This window comes from Tiliqua scincoides, chromosome 9 (genome assembly GCF_035046505.1).
Source record: "Tiliqua scincoides isolate rTilSci1 chromosome 9, rTilSci1.hap2, whole genome shotgun sequence".
Lineage (NCBI taxonomy): Eukaryota > Metazoa > Chordata > Lepidosauria > Squamata > Scincidae > Tiliqua > Tiliqua scincoides.
Window position 1 is genome coordinate 46257183 of NC_089829.1, and position 18254 is coordinate 46275436.

General features: G+C 43.3%; 1 protein-coding gene across 1 annotated transcript in view; it reads left to right on the plus strand.

Annotated features, from left to right (window-relative positions):
* The first annotated feature begins 243 nt into the window (after nucleotides 1-243).
* The window catches only part of NFATC3 (nuclear factor of activated T cells 3), a 72445-nt gene continuing 54434 nt past the window's right edge, over nucleotides 244-18254 (plus strand). The window contains exons 1-2 of the mRNA XM_066637481.1: nucleotides 244-367; nucleotides 12495-13617. Of these exons, the coding sequence (XP_066493578.1) occupies nucleotides 244-367; nucleotides 12495-13617 (1247 nt within the window). The remainder of the gene's footprint in view (nucleotides 368-12494; nucleotides 13618-18254) is intronic.

Sequence of the window (18254 nt, forward strand, 5' to 3'; positions counted from 1 at the left end):
AGCGCGCGGCCCCAGCCGGAGGGGCGTGGCCAGGCGGCGACTGGCGGCGGCCTCTCCCCTCCCCCTCCGGCACTCGTGAGTGACGGGCGGACTGTGCGGGCGCAGCGCGGAGGTCGAGGCGCCGCCGCGGAGGCGAAAGGAGAAGCGACGCCCGCCGGCCCCGCGGCCATGAGGCGGCGCTGACGCCCCTCCCCCCGCCTCAGCCGGCCACGCAGCCCGCGCGCGGCGGCTCCGGGGCCCCCGATGACTGCGGCCGGCTGCGGCGGCGCCCACGACGACCTCGACTTCAGGCTCGTCTTCGGGGAGGACGGGCGGCCGGGGGGGCCTCAGCCGCCCGGCCGCGCCTCAGCCGCCTCCCCGGCAGCAGGTACGTCTCCAGCGGGGAGGGCCGCGGCCCCGGCGGGAGTCTGTGCCGTGCCGGAGCCCTCCCGCCTCTGCGCAGGCTCCCCGCGCCCCCCCCCCCGCCCGGCAGTGCTTGTCGCGGGGCTGGTCCTGTCGTTGGGATTGGTGCTCATCGGTGGCGTAGCTGGAGGGGGCGCAGCAGCCAGTGTGGCGGGAGGCTCAGCGCGGCCCCTCCCTTCGGAGCCATTCCCGGCGGGGGGCAAACGGAGCCGCACGGCTCTCCCCTCCCGCTCCGTTTGCCCCCCGCCGGGAATGGCTCCGAAGGGAGGGGCCGCGCTGAGCCCCCTCTAGCTACGCCACCGGCGCTAATAATTGTATTAGCGACAGCAAGAGGCTTAACTACCAGCGTTGGTGTTACTAGTACTAGTACCTATTTTATGCTTAGAGCCGTTAGTTTTTTGACTTATTGTCTGTAAACCACTTTGTGAACTTTTCGCTGAAAACCCGTTTATGCTGCTTATTATTATTAACTATTGTTATTAGAAAACACAGAGAGGTAAATTAGCATTAGTGGCGTAGCCGGGGGTGTGTGTGCAAAGCACTCCAGGCGGTGGGTGCACAGCAGAGCGAAAGAGCTCCGTGATTGTTTGGGGTGATGGTGAAGCTTCCTAAGAAACATGGACTTGCGCAGCTGCAGTCTGAAGTGGGGCAGCCCCCTGACCTTCTTCTGCATCCAAACTGCGCCTGACACCCAAGTAAGCGTGCTGGAGGAAGGTGGTCAGCTGCAGTGGTAGAATTCTGGCTGCCCCACTTCAGGCCTTTGTAGTTTTGAATACTCCTCTTCTCCCCCCTCTGCACAGCAAACAAAAAAACTTGCAGCACAATCCTATGCATGTCTACTCAGAAGTAAGGCCATTTGCATTCTATGGGACTTACACCAAAGTAAGTGTGTGTGGGATTGCAGCCTTAATTGCATGTAGTAAAGTAGTAGAGAGAAAGATCTGTGCTAAACTTTCGTTTTAGTGTGCACGCTTAACTACATAAAGGAGTAGAAGTTGTAGTTATTATCATTTTAAGCATTCTGAATACAGACTTCCCCACCTGCAACTTGAGGGTGGGAGTCATTCAGTGTCTGGAATTCTAACTTTGGCTTCCTAAGCACTCTTTGCATCCCAGGATAGACTGGATCTGATTCCCAAATAAGCACATGTCAGAGATAAGCGTAATCTGTGGTGGAGTTCTGAGTTCCCCCCTTCAAATGATAGGTGTGGGAGTTCAAATTTAAGATTATTTTCATGTAAAATAATATAATGATTAAATGTAGGTGAGCCTGCACATTTAAAGAGGTTTAGTGCAGACCCCTCCTGGTTTGTTAGTTTAATTAACTAATTAATTAATCAACCCCTGCTAACTGGGTAAGAGGCACTCTATCAAGTGAGTGTTCCTCTCTTTAGCAGGAGGCGAGTAACTGGCCCACCTCACCCCAGCAGCGTCTTTCCTAGTGGCTGTCTGCTGGTTCTTCTGCATATTTTTAGACCTTTTGGAACAGGGAGCTATTAGTCATTTGATTTTTCTCTGTAAACTGCTTTGTGAACTTTTAGTTGAAAAGCGGAATATAAATACTGTTAATTAATGCAGTGAATTATCTGAGTGAGGGTGGGGAGAGAGAGATTCAAAAATATGACTGCCTGAAGTGGGACAGTCCAGAATTCTAACCCCTCAGCCTACCACCTCAATCTGTGTCCCGTACAGCTTGGAACTGACTTCCAAGTAAGCCTGGGAGAGCAAGATGGTAACCTGAGAGTAGAATTCTGGACTGCTCACTTCAAATTGCAGGTGTGGGAGTCCTTATTTTAGAATGCTGCTCTATGCAAAACAGCCCCCTTGCTTCATGTAGTAAATTAGTACATTGGAGGACAGACTTGGTGCAAACCTCCTCCCAGATTTGTTGGTTAACAAAATGCATGGGGAAGCATTCTAGAAATATGATTCCCTGCTTGTAGTCTGAAGTGGAACAGTTCAAAATTCTCACTCTGTGTAATGTCCAGATCAAATAGTCCCTGGGTTTGTCAACAGAACTTGCTTCTAAATGCACCCTCATAAATGCACGTAGGGTTATAACTGCACAGCTTTTTACCTTCTTCAGGGTACTTACCTAGATGTAGGTTTTGCTCTACAAAGTGGCTTCTTGTGTCTTAGTAAATAGGCATAGGATTGGGGTGTGATGTTTGTGATCTATACTTAAACCATTTTTGCCCAACATTGCATAAACGCAACAGGGATCAAATGTGTGCACCTGTAGACCAGGCAAAAATGAGTTAACAAAGCAGAGGGGAAAAGCTGTTCAGCTTGGGACTTGCTTTCAAGTCAGTGCAGGATCAGACTGCACAGCTGGATGCAACTCTAAACATGCTTACAAGTGGTACTCAAAACTCTTCACACTTTCTTGAGAACCTGGTTTGTTGCACTTAGAGACTTCCTTCTAAATAAAACACATATAATTGACCTTACTTGTGAGAGACATCCATTAAAGTCTGTAAACATGCATAGAATTGGGCTGCATGACTGCTATAGTCCAAAATATATGTGGCTAGAAGCAAGTTCCACTGAACTTTAAACTCTTGCCTTCTCTTACAGAACTCTGGACAATACTGCTCCCTCCTATTCCCTCTTTTGTTTTTACTCAGCATCAGGGGTAGCCAGCTTTCCAACTTTAGGGCTTCTGGACCTTTAACAATTGTGTAGAAGAAGGAATTTCAGCAAATGTATTTTGTTGTCTCACAGACAAAGCATCTGCTAAAATTCCCTCCTCTACACAATTGTTAAAGGTCCAGAAGCCCTAAAGTTGAAAGCTTGGACACCCCTGCTGTATATGAATGAGGACAGATAGAGCAGGGAATAAGACTGGTTCCTGAATAAAACTGCACAGGATCATACTTTTGGTTTTTCAAGTTCTCCCTGGAAGAAAAAGTTGTGGGTCTCTGATCCACAAAAGCTCACAAAAAGGCTAGCAGAAGTTGAGAGTTTTGGACTCCTTGTAGGAAGGTGAGTGAGTGCATGCTTCTCTGGGAGTGAGAGCTCGATTTTTCTGAATGTATGAAATGACATAATGTTGAGTCAAACAACTGGTCCATCTAATCCACTGTTGCTGCCTGCAATGGCTCCCCAAGCTGTGCTTGAATTTTGGGTGGAAACATGGGGGGAGGACATTTAATGAAATACAAACTCCACCCTGACTCCCTAAATTTTAACCAAGTCTTGGATAAAAGTGTAACCTTTGGGTTCTGGGTCCCCATCTCATTCCGCTATAATTTGAACACCATCTCCAATGCCTCAGACAGCTTTTTTTCCCCAGCCCTGCCTTCTGAGACCCTAACTGTAGAGAACTGAACTTTGGGCCTTGTGTGTGTAAAACATATCCTGCACTGCTGAGTTGTGAACTTTCCTTGTTGTCTTGAGATTTGGGGGTGGCGGCTGCGGCACTGTTGTCAGGCTGATCCACATAAAGTTGACTAGAATAGATTATGAGAACTCTGTTCCTTTCTGTCAGGTTGTATTTGTGAAGTTTTATTCACATATGGAAAAAGTCTGTGTGGTGATATTGGTATATCCAGTAGTAATCTTTTGCATTTAGTATATAGCCGATTGTTTATCTAAGACCAGCTGGTGAGATTTGATCTGGGAACGTTCCAACCAGCATTTATTTGTTGGTGTTTTGTGGACTGGCAGCAAGCATCAAGCTGTCGTACTTGAAAATAAAAACTTTGAAACTTGGAGTCCAGGGAGCAGGTAGGCATTCAGACTGTCAATTGATGATGCAGTGGAGGAGATTTGTGACATTTTGGGAGTTCCTCTAGTTATGTTGACTTTGTTTTCTGGAGAAGTTTGATTTACTTAGAACAGGTAACTGAGGGTGGGGGAAGGGTTAATATAACTTGGTGTATGGCAGCTCTGTACAAGTATTGGAAAAATGGCAGGCAAACCGTTTTGCTTCAAAAATGGCAGGCAGGAGATTATATATTGGGCCCATCTATTCATTGTGTAAATAGAGGGCAGTGGTCACAGCTATTTTTCTGGGAAGTAAAATGCTCTTTTGCTGTTCAGGAGTATTTGGAGACAGCAAGGTGATGGCGAGGGAAAGAAATTGTCTTATCCAAATGAATACAATAATATCTGTTCCCATCCCCAGTATGGGAAGTTGCAAAACCAGAACTGAAGAACCCTGAAGCGCCTTAGAGAAACACACAGTGTGTTCTCAATAGTGCCACGTGCCTGATTAATTATAAATAAGCCCAGCCTCTTACTATAGCAGCAAGTGTGTGAAAGAACCAGGACTGTCAACCTTTTGCTGGGAATCTCCAGGCACTTGATACCTTTGAGGCAGGTTGACTTAGAGAATAGTAGAGTGGTACCCAATCTTATTTGCATCGGGACCCACTTTTTGAAATGACACTCCTTTTGGGACCCACTGAGGTTTATGAGACTTAAAAAAAGATCTAGAAAGAAATAATATTTTTGTTTATTTACAAAAAAAACTTGATGTATTTCTCATCACGAAGCAGCCCTAATGGACTTTAGTGGATGCTCTCCTTCCTTTCCCATATTTCTTCCAAGAAAAATAAAAAAAACAAAATCATCTTTTAAAAAAATTCTTTATCAACTAAGGCTCTTTTATCTCCTATATTTACACATGCTTACAAACTGCTGGCCTTTAGCTCCTTGCAAACTCCAGGAGCGGAACTGTTTGCTGGTAATTAGCAGCTGTGTAATTTTTGAATAGCTTCAGGGCTTGAGGCAATTAATTTTCTGATTTTGCCATTACCCATGTTTACATTGGAGGCTCTGCTTAACCCTTCACGACCCACTAAAAATCAGGTTGCGACCCACCTGGAATAGCATGAAACTTCCTTATGTCATGCAAGGAATTTTGTTCTAGTTTTTACTAACCCTTGGTATAATACAGAGCTGCTCAAAATACAGAAAAATTCTTTGAATCTGATTCTGTTGCAGAATTAATAAATAGATGGAAATAGATGTCTCTAATCTAAATAGATGCAAATATGTTGGACTGGTTTATAGCAGTTCTTCTTGAACTCAGGCATTTTAAATTGAAGGGATTTGGATCCCTTTACTCTAGTAAGACTACACTTATCTGGAAATAAACCCAATTCAATACTGTAACATTTACTTCTGAGTAAACATGATTGAGCTGTAATTTTTTTGATGTGACTTGAGAATCGCCCTGGGTTCTTGAATGTTGTGTGTTAGCAGAGCTCTGATCTCAGGAACACCACCCTGCTTTTCCAGGATATTGACACTGTTTATGAGGTTGCCTCAGCTTACAGCAGAGTCATTTCTAAGAATTCTTTTCCCCAGGAGCAGATAGAATGCTGCTTGATGTAACTGTCTCATTCACAGCTAGTTTTACCCATGGGGTGATGTTGAATGGCCCTTCCCCAAATGATCTGGTGGCAAGCTAAGTGTATTAAGGGGGGGGGGGAAGAGACCCAGAGTTTTTGAGGGTATGTGTATTTGTTCCAAACTGATTAAGACAGTACTTGAATGTAATCCTGAATAAACAGGTATGAGGGAAAACTAGAGATGTATTCCATGGATTCTTGCATAATTTAAAGAAACACAACAACTTTGAGAATTCTTATAAGATATACATATATATTATCCTAAGTCAGGGTGTCAAACATTCATATAGCGGGCCCGATAGCATTTGTGATGCCTGCTGAGGGATGGAGGTGATGTCATTAGGTAGGAAGTGATGTCATTAAACAGGTCATAACAAGAAATAAGCACTTTTTCTCACTTGCAAATGATGGAAGAGAAAATATGCAAATCTAGAGATACGGCACTAAAAGTGAAATGCAGTCTGCAAGGTCACCTCACAAAAGTGGTACCAACTCAAAAGGGGGTGAAGCAGGGCTATATTCTGGCCCCGCTTCTTTTTAATTTCTATATTTGATGGTTGACCATCTACAAAATCCCAACTTCCATCCCCATCCCTAGCTGGGAGGCCTATTGCCATCTTACTTTATGCAGACGATACAGTTACTCTTTCTAGAACACATATTGGCAATGTGTAGAACACAAATTGAATGTGTATTGCAAGGAAAATCAACTGGTGATAAATTATAGTAAAACTAAGATCTTGGCCTTCTCCAGTAAACCAAAAATTTGGTGCTGGAGGATTGATGATCATAAAATAGAGCAGGTGTCCCACTTTAAATATTTGGGGGTGGAATTCCATACAAATGGTTCTAGGAAAGCTCATGGAGAATATGTAATGTTGAGCGGTCAGCAGACCACTTCTGCTATTTTCCAATTTATGTGAAGGAGCCCAGTATCTGCCAGTATCTGTTTGAGGCGAAGGTGATGGCCCAGTTATTGTATGGAGCGTAGTTGGGACCTTTTCCCAACATCACGATAATGGAGCGTGTCCAGTCTAAGTTTATTAGGGCCGCCTTTAGTGTATCCAGTACTGTCTCAAACACTTTTTTACGTCTGGAATCAGGCCTGATTAGGATAGAGGTCTGTGTCTGGATAGCCATTTGCTCTTATTGGTTAAGACTGCACCTGTACCCATTAGGGATTGCTCCCCTAATCCTCCAAGATGAGTATAAATCCAGGTGAATTAAAGGGCTGGAACGAAAACTGTCCTCTCTGGGATTTTCCATGCCATTTTTGTTTGACATGGGACTGGCTCAGGCAGGAGTTAGGATTAAGCAGCGAATCTTTGACATAGAGCGCCAAGAAGACCTGAATAATGTCAGAAAGTTTTGTATCAAGGAGGAGCTCAGATATATAACTGCCCCAGCTCCTTACCTTTTCCAGTTGGAAATCCCAAGCCACAGAAGGGCATTTACTTTGGGGTGGTGTGATAGTGTGCCCTCAGCTGTAGTGGAAGGATGCTTTTGGAAGGTCCCATTTTTTTGAAGCGACTGTGTCCTTGTGGGGCAAACCAACCAGAAACCACCAGTCATGTTTTGCTGGATTGCGTTTTTTATAAGGATATATGGTTATCCCTTATCTCCCCACTGTTAGAAGAGTTCACCAAATACCCAGGTCAAGATGATCATCATTCTCTTCTATCAGATGCAAATCCAGAGGTAATGCGGAGGGTGGCTAAATTTTTAGCCGCTGCAGTTAGCGTCAGGAGGAAGAGAGTGGATTGTGGCCTTCCAGGTTGCTCATAGAGGAGTATTTATATTCTGAATAAGTTTTTAATTCAATATGGACTAGAAGACTTTCAGAAGTACCTTCCTCAGTTACTATACTCTATTAAATCTACAATAACTAGACCAAACTTAGTCTTATCTTATCTAGACTTAGATCTATTAATTGTTAGTATTTTATGTTGTCAGGAGCCTATGTTAGGATGCTGTGATGGGTCGTATGTATGTCCAGTTGTATACTATGATTGTATTGCTATTTTTATGCTGGTCGGTGACCGTAATAAAACTGAACTGATATGCAACTCTTGATCATATTTCAAGATATGGGAGAGCCCAAGTATCATGCAGACTGTCCTTTCAGCAGTTTCACCAGCATTGCTCAGCAGCTGAGAACTCAAGGGTCAGATAAAAAAGCTTCAGCAGGCTGCATTTAGCCCCCGGGCCTTATGTTTGACACCCCTGTCCTATGTAATTCAATGTTTCCAAATGACCCAGCATGGGTACTAGAAGAGGGCTATACCCCCTTAAGGGGAGTGGCTCAGAAATGAGTGACCCAATGGTGCAATAGCAATTGCCATGGTGCTAGGAGCAAGGAGGCTTGTCTACTTACCTGAGGGGTGGTCTTCAAAGTGAGGTTTACTCACTGATCAGAGTGGTTTGCAGTAGTGTGGAAGCCCGCAGAGGGGTTTGTGAGCTCCTGGAGGCCAGCGTGACCGCTCAGGTAAGTGAACAAGTCCCTTCCTCCCTGAGATGCTGCAATCACAAATTTGCATTTTTCCCATGCTTGACAAGTTATTTTGTACCTCTCCTTAACTGCTGTGTGGACTGAGTGTGAACCAGCGTTACAGATATCTGTTGGAAACTGATGCAGCCAATGGCACAACTGTTACCTTCTACTCCTCCACTCTTGCACCATCTTGGGGATTTCTCTTGTTTTACAGTTATTTGTTAGGGAGGTTTGTGCACTTCTATTGCACTGCAGTATTTTTCTTTAGAACTAGCAAGTGGTGCAAAACCTAATCTTCCTCAATAATGCCTGATCATTTATTGAAATTGCCTTTCATCTATTGTATGGAGGCTTTTTGCATTTCTTCATCTGGAGCTGATGGTGGCAAGTAGACCCATGAGAGGCTATCCAGTATATTCTATATGCTAGGCCAGTATGTTCTACATGGAACAAATATACCTGATTTATTTAGATGTTATATATCATAGGCTTATACTCACTATTGTTGTTCTCTTTGTTGTATGGTTGTGTTTGTGTTTGTTATGTATGCCAATAAAGATCTATCTGGGTAGATTATGCAGATCTGCTTAATGTTTGGACAGGGTACTGTATAGTACTCTTAGAATTGAAAAGGAGGGAATATGGCGTGAAGCTGTAGAAACTTTCTGTGTCTGCATGGAAATTATGGAACTGGGAAGTGATTAAAGAGTTGATCTGACATGCTGTAGGGAAACAAATTCCTAAATAACTTGATATGAGTACAGTACCAGGATTTTAGAGTTGTGATCAAACTGGTATATACTCTCAGGGACTGTCAAGAGTTAGGTGTTTCATGGTACCTTCTTCTTCTAAATATGACAGTTGTCATCAGAAGATACATAATTGGGTACCTGTCATGATGCAGCAGATCAAAATTCAGTGTTACAAAACTGACAGTACTGAAACTGACAAAACTGAAAGTGTGTGGAGTACCTTGTTGTTCCTAATATTGTTGATGATGGTGCTGCTAATAAAAACAGGACTGACACCAAAACAGCCAGAGCTATTTGTGTGTTAAAACTTGGTTCAAAATTCAAACTGTTCATGAAAGTGCAAGGTGGTGCTTTTTTGAGTATTGCTTGCAGATTGTGATGGGGAAGGTCCCTCCCTTAGTGGAGGAAGATGCAGAAGAATTTGGCAGTGAATTACTGTACCTAGAAGATGGTAATGCAAACTATATTACTTTTTTATGAAGGACAATTTAAAGTGAGTCCTCAGAACTACAGTTATGGGAGTAGATTTCTGTCACTGGTTGCTGTCGTTGGACTAGAAAGTTATTTATATGAAGAAGAAACAACTCTGCAGTAACTGCTCTTTTAAACCAGTGCAGATTTTTAAAATGGGAATGAGTTATATGCATAGAATCTACAGCATGAAGCTGTCTTCTACAGAGCAGGACTTCTAGTCCTAGCTTACTGTTGTCTATATTCAGTGGCTCTGCAGGGTTCTAGCAGGAGTCTTTCTCATCCCACATTCCAGCTGAGGATAAGGAGTAATTCTGACTCCCTTCTTTTCTATGAAGTTTTTGATAATGAGGGATGAAAAGGAAATAGCACGGTGTATTGGTTTTTTTAGAGCAGTGGTTCTCACCCTTTTCAGCCTGGGACCCACTTCTGAGAATGGCAATCTGTCTGGGACCCACCAGAAGTGATGTCATCAACCTGGAAGTGATGTCATGGCAGGAAGTGATTTCATCAAGCAGGAAGTGACATCACTGTTCTTACCTAGGAACTCAAACTGTGAATGACAAGAGAAAATATTCCAGCTCAGAAGCTTCTTTCAATTCTCTCCCCCGCAACCATTACTGTCAAGCAAAAAGAATAAAAATAAAACAACATCTGGAACAAAATATTTGTGCATTTGAGTGTGGGCTCTGCAACCTCCTCTGCTGCCACCTATGGTCCCCACCCCAGGGTGCTACCCCACTCTCCCTCTTGCCTGCCTAAGGAGAGTCAGGGTGGTGTGGAGAGCCAGGGTGGTGTAGTGGTTTGAGAGGTGGACTTAGACCTGGAAGATCCAGGTTTGAATCCCCCCTTAGCCAAGAAGCTTCCTGGATAGCCTTAGGCCAGTCACTTTCTCTCAGCCTCACCTACCTCACAGGGTTGTTGTGAGGACAGAAGGAGGGGAGCAGCTGTGTACACCACCCTGAGCTCTTTGGAGGAAGGGCAGTATAAAAATTTGATAAATAAATAAAGAAGGTTAAAAGGGAGCCTAACAGAGGGGCCTGCACCCTCCAATGATGAGGGAGCATGCATCTGAAAATCTCCAAGCACTGTCCTCTCCCCTCCTTTGAATGAGGCTGGGCAGCAGCACACTCACAGAGGGAAAAGCGGCACGCTGCCTGCTCTGCGCATGTGCAAGCCACTCTTTCTGTTTGTTTACTCTGTGCCTGGAAGCCTATAATAGCTCCCCAAGGGTCTTTTTCAAAGCTTTTGAAAAAGGTTTGCCCTTTTTCAAAATGGAGCTGCCTGGGTCTGTTTGCCCTTTTTCAAAATGGCGACTGCCATCTTATTGCGACCCACCAGAAATTTCTTCGTGACCCACCAAGTGGGTCACGACCCACAGTTTGAGAACCGCTGTTTTAGAGAACAAGAGACTTTTGGGTAACTGAGGATAGTGATAGGAGAAGTGGAGGAGGAGGGCAGGAGGTCTGGCTCAGTTGGTAGAGCTGCCACCTTGTATGCCTGAAGATCTGATGCTGCCAGTTCGAAACAACCAGAAGTACCCGAGAACTGATGACACGCTGATATACTGATGAGCTGACCCTCGGTGGCAGAGAGGAGTTGCCGTCAAGTGGAGCGTGGGAGGCGAAGGGCCAGAGAGAGGCCAGACCGGGAAGGAATCCAGCTGGAACGAGTTCTATGAAAGACTAGAACTATTCAATTGTAAAAATCCCTACAGGGGTTTAGAACAGCCTGCCTATGTAAACTGCCTTGGATGAAAGTCTGAGGAGAAATCTGACGACCAAAAAGATGGTGGTATATAAATACCTGAATAAATAAATAAATAAGTGATGTTCATGGGCAGGAATCTTGGAATTTGAGGACAAAAAAATAATGGGAGTGGTTTGGAGAGATTATGGAGAGCTTAGATGAGGACTTGGGACCCTGGCATTGGGCAGTAGGTCACTGATAGAGTATGTGTTTTACAGACAGAAAGAAGGTCCCAGGTTCAATCCCTGGTATTTCCAGGTAGCACTGTGCTCTGTTTGAAACTCTGGAGAGTTGCTCTTATTCAGAGTAGACTAAACTAGACAGACCAGTGGTCTAGTTCGTTGTAAGTCAGTTTCATAAGTTCATATGCCAACGAGTTTGAGCTGGATGTGTTAGGGAGCAGGAAACCACTGGATGGGTTTGAGGAGGTGAACTGTTCCATCAGTAGAGTTCTGGATAAAGGTAAGGGGCCTGAGGTATGATGAAGGTCAGAGAATATGGTTGCAGTAAATAAAATGAGACATGACCAAAGCAGGAAAGGCAGGTGCTTGCTACCTTTCATGTTGATGTTTCTATCAAGAAGAGTGATCCAGATTGTGCTTGTCTGGGGGTGGGGGAAGGCTTGACATGTTAGAAGTGGCACATTCCAGATGTAACTTGTGCTGTTTGAAGCTTATCTGATGGACACAAGGCTGTATTTTACTGTCCTGAACAAGTTCATTCAAGACTGCGTTCTACTGTATACTGTGAAATTTGAGGTAGGAAAAGTAGTCCTTTCTGAGGAACTGTTTTCTGAAGAAGATTGATGGACATTGGCTATTTGAGATAATTTGTTTGACCAAAAGTTTCATCAAGTGCCCAAGAAATTTAGTGTACTTGGGATCACAGCTATATTCATTTGGCTCCCTTAGACTGCATAATACAGTATTTTGAACATGTGAAGTTCTTCTTGGGTTATATAAAAATCTACATTTGTCAGCCATAAGCATGATTATATGCATAAAAAGCAATGAAACTTTGCTGATACAGTAATTCATTAAACAACCACTAATTGTTTTCATTTATATTTGTATAAATGAACTTTTAATTTCAGTTTACTTTTGCTCTTTAAAACATTTTTACTGATTCTGTGGTTCATTTTGTTCATTTATTTTTGGCTTTATTTTTGTATTTTATGGTTAACTGCCATGGTTCTTTATTTTTAAGAGTAAGGTGGGATACAAATATGTTTAAATAAATAGATAATAACTGCACTTTCCTGTTTTTCAGATCTTGAACCTGATGATTGTGCATCTTTGTGTATCTTCAGTGTAGAACATTCATCATCTGTAAATCATCCCATTTGTATTCCATGTCATGGATATCAGTCACACCCTTCTCCTTTGTCCTCACCTACTGGACTGCAGGGTCATGAAAGCTATGAAGGAACATGTGAACTCCCAGAATCCAAATACAGTTCATTAGGTGGTCCTAAGCCATTTGAGTGTCCTAGTATTCAAATTACATCTATCTCTCCTAATTGTCATCAAGGAATAGAAGCCAATGAAAATGAATTGCACACAAATGGCCCTCAAAATGAATATATGGAAAGGCCTTCAAGGGACCACTTGTATCTTCCTCTTGAGCCATCTTACAGGGAATCCTCTCTTAGTCCAAGTCCTGCCAGCAGCATTTCTTCTCGGAGCTGGTTCTCAGATGCCTCCTCTTGTGAGTCTATCTCACATATTTATGATGATGTGGATTCAGAGCTGAATGAAGCTGCTGCTCGATTTACCCTTGGGTCACCGTTGACGTCTCCTGGAGGTTCTCCAAGAGGCTGTCCAGTGGATGAACCTTGGCAACAGTCTTATGGATTTGGGCATGCCTTGTCACCTCGACAATCTCCTTGTCACTCTCCTAGGACTAGTATCACAGATGAAAATTGGCTTAGCCCTAGGCCAACCTCAAGACCCTCATCAAGGCCTACATCACCATGTGGGAAGCGGCGACATTCTAGTGCTGAGATCTGTTACGTTGGATCACTCTCTCCTCACCATTCTCCAACCCCATCACCAGGGCACTCGCCTAGGGGGAGTATAACAGAAGATACATGGCTAAATTCTTCTCTACATGGTTTGACTCCTGGTCTTTCACCATTTCAGTGTTGTGCAGATACTGACATCCCTCTTAAAACAAGAAAGACCTCTGAGGATCAAACTGCCGTTATATCAGGAAAAATAGAGATTTGTTCTGAAGAACAGGGTAGTCTATCGCCATCTCTTGAAACTGCAATAGATGATAGTTCTGGATCCCAGCATACATTAAAAAAAGACCTCCCTGGTGACCAATTTCTTTCTGTTCCTTCTCCATTTACTTGGAACAAACCAAAGCCTGGCCATACGCCTATATTTCGGTAAGTGACACGAGGATAGTTAAATGGAGTTTTTTGCCTTTCTGAAGAAGGGATAATTAATGCCTTTGTGTCATATATCATGATAGATATACCATTATTGAGTCCATTCAGACAGTTATATTCCTGGTGTGTTTTGCTGTGAACTAATAACTTTGTTAGTTCTGAATCTTGAACTGTACTGCTATACAGCCTTGTATGTTTCTTCTTAGGAAGCTTGTAATTCTCCATGTATGCTGTGTGAGACCATTTAACCTATACCACTGGCTCCCAGACTTTCTTTTTTTCATGGTGTCCCTAGGCCAATTGTAAGTTTTTCACACCACCCCTTACTGTTTCCCGTTAGATATCCTGTGCAGCCTTTAAAACATTGTTTCTCAACCAGTGGTACTCAAAGTGGTGTCTGGTGGTCCATATGGGACCCCCAGAACCCCACTGCCTGGCAGCAAGATCAGCAATGCAACTTGACAAGCAGCAGTAGGAGACTCGGCTCAGTGGGCAGAGCTCCAGCGTGCACTTTTCAGAAGCTCAAAAAAGCCCTCCTGTCTATCCTGAATCTCTTGTTGCATTGCATCTTGCCCTTCTAATCCAGAAGTAACTGGTGATGACATCATCACCAGTTACTTCCAGTGTTACCTCCAATAGGTGGACAATATAAAATGGTACAGTGAGGGACAAATGTTGAGAAACGCTGCTTTAAACTATTCCATGGCATGCCCTTTCAGTTTGCTGTGATTCTCTGGCGTGCTATGGTGCTCATTTTGGGAACTGTGAGCCTATATGCAATGTAACTCATGCACATGGTATCCAAACAGCCATTGGAATCGACCTGAATGTAATGTACAGCAAGATAAGATGCTTTCAGGTCTAACTTTGGTAATAGAGTACTATATAGCTGAACACTGTCTTGCAGTGTAAATATTATATTCATGCAAACGTGTAGTCATAACTCGTATCAAATACATTAAGTCTGAAAATAAGTCTTTCGGCCATAGTAATAGCAGCTGCAGAGCTCATACTCGGTCCCTAAAGTCCCTAAAATGGGTTCCTAAAATTGGACTTTTGAACAATTTATGTAAATATTTATGATTTTCACTATAATTTTTGAGGCAACTTGCAGCAATTCAGGCCCAATATTGCATTTCTCCTGGAGGTATTTCCCAGACACAACAAAGTATTCCTGAGTTTTTGACTTGAAATTGGGAGCTTCCACTTAACTTTTTTTTACACCAGGCACCAAATCCCAAAACTCTCCCAGTAGTTTCATGTAGATATTAAATAACATGGGACAGTATAGAATCCTGTGGCACCCCACACCCTTGGGGTGTTTGGTAGGCCACTATGTGATACAGGAAGCTGAACTAGGTGGGCCTATGGCCTGATCCAGTGGAGTCATTCTTAACTTCACCCCAAGGGTCAAGGTGCCAGAGTCCCCCAGTACCACCATCTAATCTGTCAGCCAAGGAGTGGAACTACTGCTAAACAATGCCCCCAATCTCCAGTTTTCCCAGAAGGACACCATGAGCTATATTGTTGAAAGCTACTGAAAGGTCCAAAAGGACCACCAAGGATGCACTCCCTCTATTCAACCCTCAGTGTAGGTCATCCGCCAAGGCTGTCTGTCCTGAAGCCCAACTTGAAGCCAGACTGAATGGGATCCAAATAATCCACTTCATCAAGAACCCTCTGGAGCTGAGATGCCACCACCTGCTCAACCACTTTGTCCAAAAATGAAAGGTTTGACATTGGCTGATGATCTAACACAGTGGGATCCAGAGATGACTTTTTTAGGAGAGGGCAAACCACAGCCCACTTTAGTGCCAAATATGGGTAAAGTCGATGAACTCAAAGTTGAGTTAAAGTTAAAAAACAAGCTGAAAATTGAACTTAAAGAGATAATATGCATTGAAAAGAGTTTTAAAAAAGTTTTGTAACTGTCAAGGGTTACAGAATTAAAAGGGTTTTTAATTCTTTTCAGTGATGTTTTTGTTGTTCTCATAGTTTTTACCTTTTGGTCCCTTTTTGGACCTGGAAGGTACCCCAAAGTCCCTAAAATAGACCTGAACATGGAGTATGAACCCTGCAGCTGTAGCTTAATTTATTATTGCAGATCTCTGTCTATTTAATTTCAGTCACTTCGTGTGTTGTTCTTGCCTTTGTAAAGTTTGCTGAATTAATCTTGTATTTTAAATGTTAATATATCCTTTTAAATGGTGGTCCAGGTGTTCCTATTCATTGAGGTCTTGAAATGTGTGGTGAGGAGTCTAGCACCTGCAATAGTTGGGAAATTGTGGAAAGCTTTATATCAAGCAAGTTCAGTTAATGAAAAAACCATTTTTATTGTAGTCACAGCCCCAAATTTGGATTTGATCCAGATTAATATATGCATGTGTTCAAATTGGATACCTTTTTCAAATATGAAATGGTTGATGTCCATCAGTTGTACATAACTGAAGCAAATTTTCTAAACCTATGAAATTACTCTTGTTCCACATAAGGTCTAAAAATGTGATGGGATAAGTGGCAATTTGTACTTAAGTCAGATTAAATGTGTTTGCTAGCTCACACTAGGATTTGTTGGGTCAGTCATCCCATCCTAAAATAGTATATGAAAGCTTCTTAAAAATTGACCCTTTTCTAACCTACATTTATTTAGAGATATCTGACTTAACATACTAAGGGCCCAATTGTAACCACTTCTACTTGGAAGTAAGTCCTATTTTGTTCAATGGGGCTTACTCTCAGGAAAGTGTGGTAACTCTCAGGAAAGTATGGTTAGAATTGCAGCCTAAGCTAATGATGATATTTAGCGTGTTGCTTATTTCTGTCTAACTTTTAACAAATACTAAATGAAGCCTTTAGTTGTCTGGGGACTGTGGGCAGAGCTTAGTGTTGCTGTTGGTTCTCACCCAGTTTCTTCACAAGGTCTGCCTTTGCTGAATATCACAGCTGTCATGCTGCAGTGTGGGTGGAAACACAGTTTAACCACTACAGGGCAGCCTTCGTAGAAACCCCCAAACATATTTCCCTCAGTAGCAACTGGCTTTTCTGTTTGGTAAAGATTGAAAGCATGAAGCTTTCCATGGCTGTCTTGCTAAAGTTTAATGTACATTTCTCCAGTGGTTCCAGAGTGGCTCAGTGGCTTGTAAAAAACTTTTCCTCTTGGCTGTAGGCAGGGTCATGTAATCCAGAAGGTTCCCAAGGAGCGGTACCCTTTTGCTCCTCTGAGGGATATTGCCAGGTTGTAGATTAGAGGATCTGTTGCTTGACTCATGCTCTCGTTGATAGTTCTTAATTAAACGTTGTTCCTTTGCAGCCTACCATAGCTAGTCTCTTCCCTTCCCTCATCTTGGATCTTTATTTGGAAAAGAAGTATATTCTGCCTTTCCAATGCCAAAGCAAATGGGTCCTGGGACTGTCATCTGCCTCAGAATCAGTCCTGAGAGAGGCCAAAGAGACCTGAGCTATTGACAGAGCTTCATGCTGGGTCACAGGCTCCTTGATTCAGGCACCCTCCCCTTCCTAGGTAGCAGGATCGGCTTTATCACCACAAGAAGTGGTTACTGCTGCATGCTGTGCATCCCTTCTCCCGCATGATCATTGGGGAAGGCTTTGCTTACTGTGCAAAGTGACTGAAGCTGACCCTGTCCTTTGCCTGCCCACCCCCCACATTTAATGGGAAAGACTGAGGCCAGAGGCTTTGCATTCCCTTTCTTCCCCCACAATTGGTGGGGAAGGCTTCAATTTCACTGCAAGTGCTGGGAGCCAACAGCTCTGCTGAGGCCACAAGACAGTGAAACCCAGATTTTGTTGAGCCTTCAGCTGTATTTTGGTGCCAGATGGAGGATTGTATGTGTGTTCTCCTTGTTTCTCCCTCCCTTGATCCTTCCGTTTGGGAATGCTTAGGAGGGAGTTAGAACTTGGTGCTCTGATATACTTTTCCTCTCTCCCCAAATGCCTTCCCTTTCCTTTGCATCTTAATGGCAAAGAAAAGGTACAGAATGGCATGATGGAGGTAAGTTAGGGGACCACTGCTTTAGGTCCTGATAGTGCTAGTCCAGAGTGCTTAAATTAAACACTGCAGTTTTGCTTTCAGAGAAAGAAGTCTGTATATTTTAAAAATTCTGTTTTGAACATCTTCCTGGAAAATGTCTTCAGCAACTTCCCACCTTGCCTAGAATCCTCCTGAAAAAAAGATACACTGTTCCTAAAAGGCTGCCAGGAAACTTCATTTGGTGGTATTGAAATGATGTACTTCAGACACCTCTTTTGGCCAGAGCATCAACTTCTAAAACTTTTGCTTCTGTAATCGAATAGGGTAATCTTCCTTGGAGGATATGCATGCACTTCTTATGAAAATGTCTGTGGATGAGTGGCTTTTGAAGTGTGTACTGTGAAATCTTGGAGTTCCCCCAATGAGTATTGTTAGTCAATTTGCCCTAAAACTGCATGCTTATCTTTACACTCTGTGTGCAGCCTCCAAAGGGTATTTGGTATGGGTCTCAGAATTCCCTGCAGTAGAGTAGTGTCAAGATAGAAAGTGTGAAAACTGCTGTGTAGATGCATATAATCGTGCTGTCTTGAGTACGTAGAAGCTCTAAATTAGCTATTTGTGAAGTCCCTTTTATAATGGGTCCAAG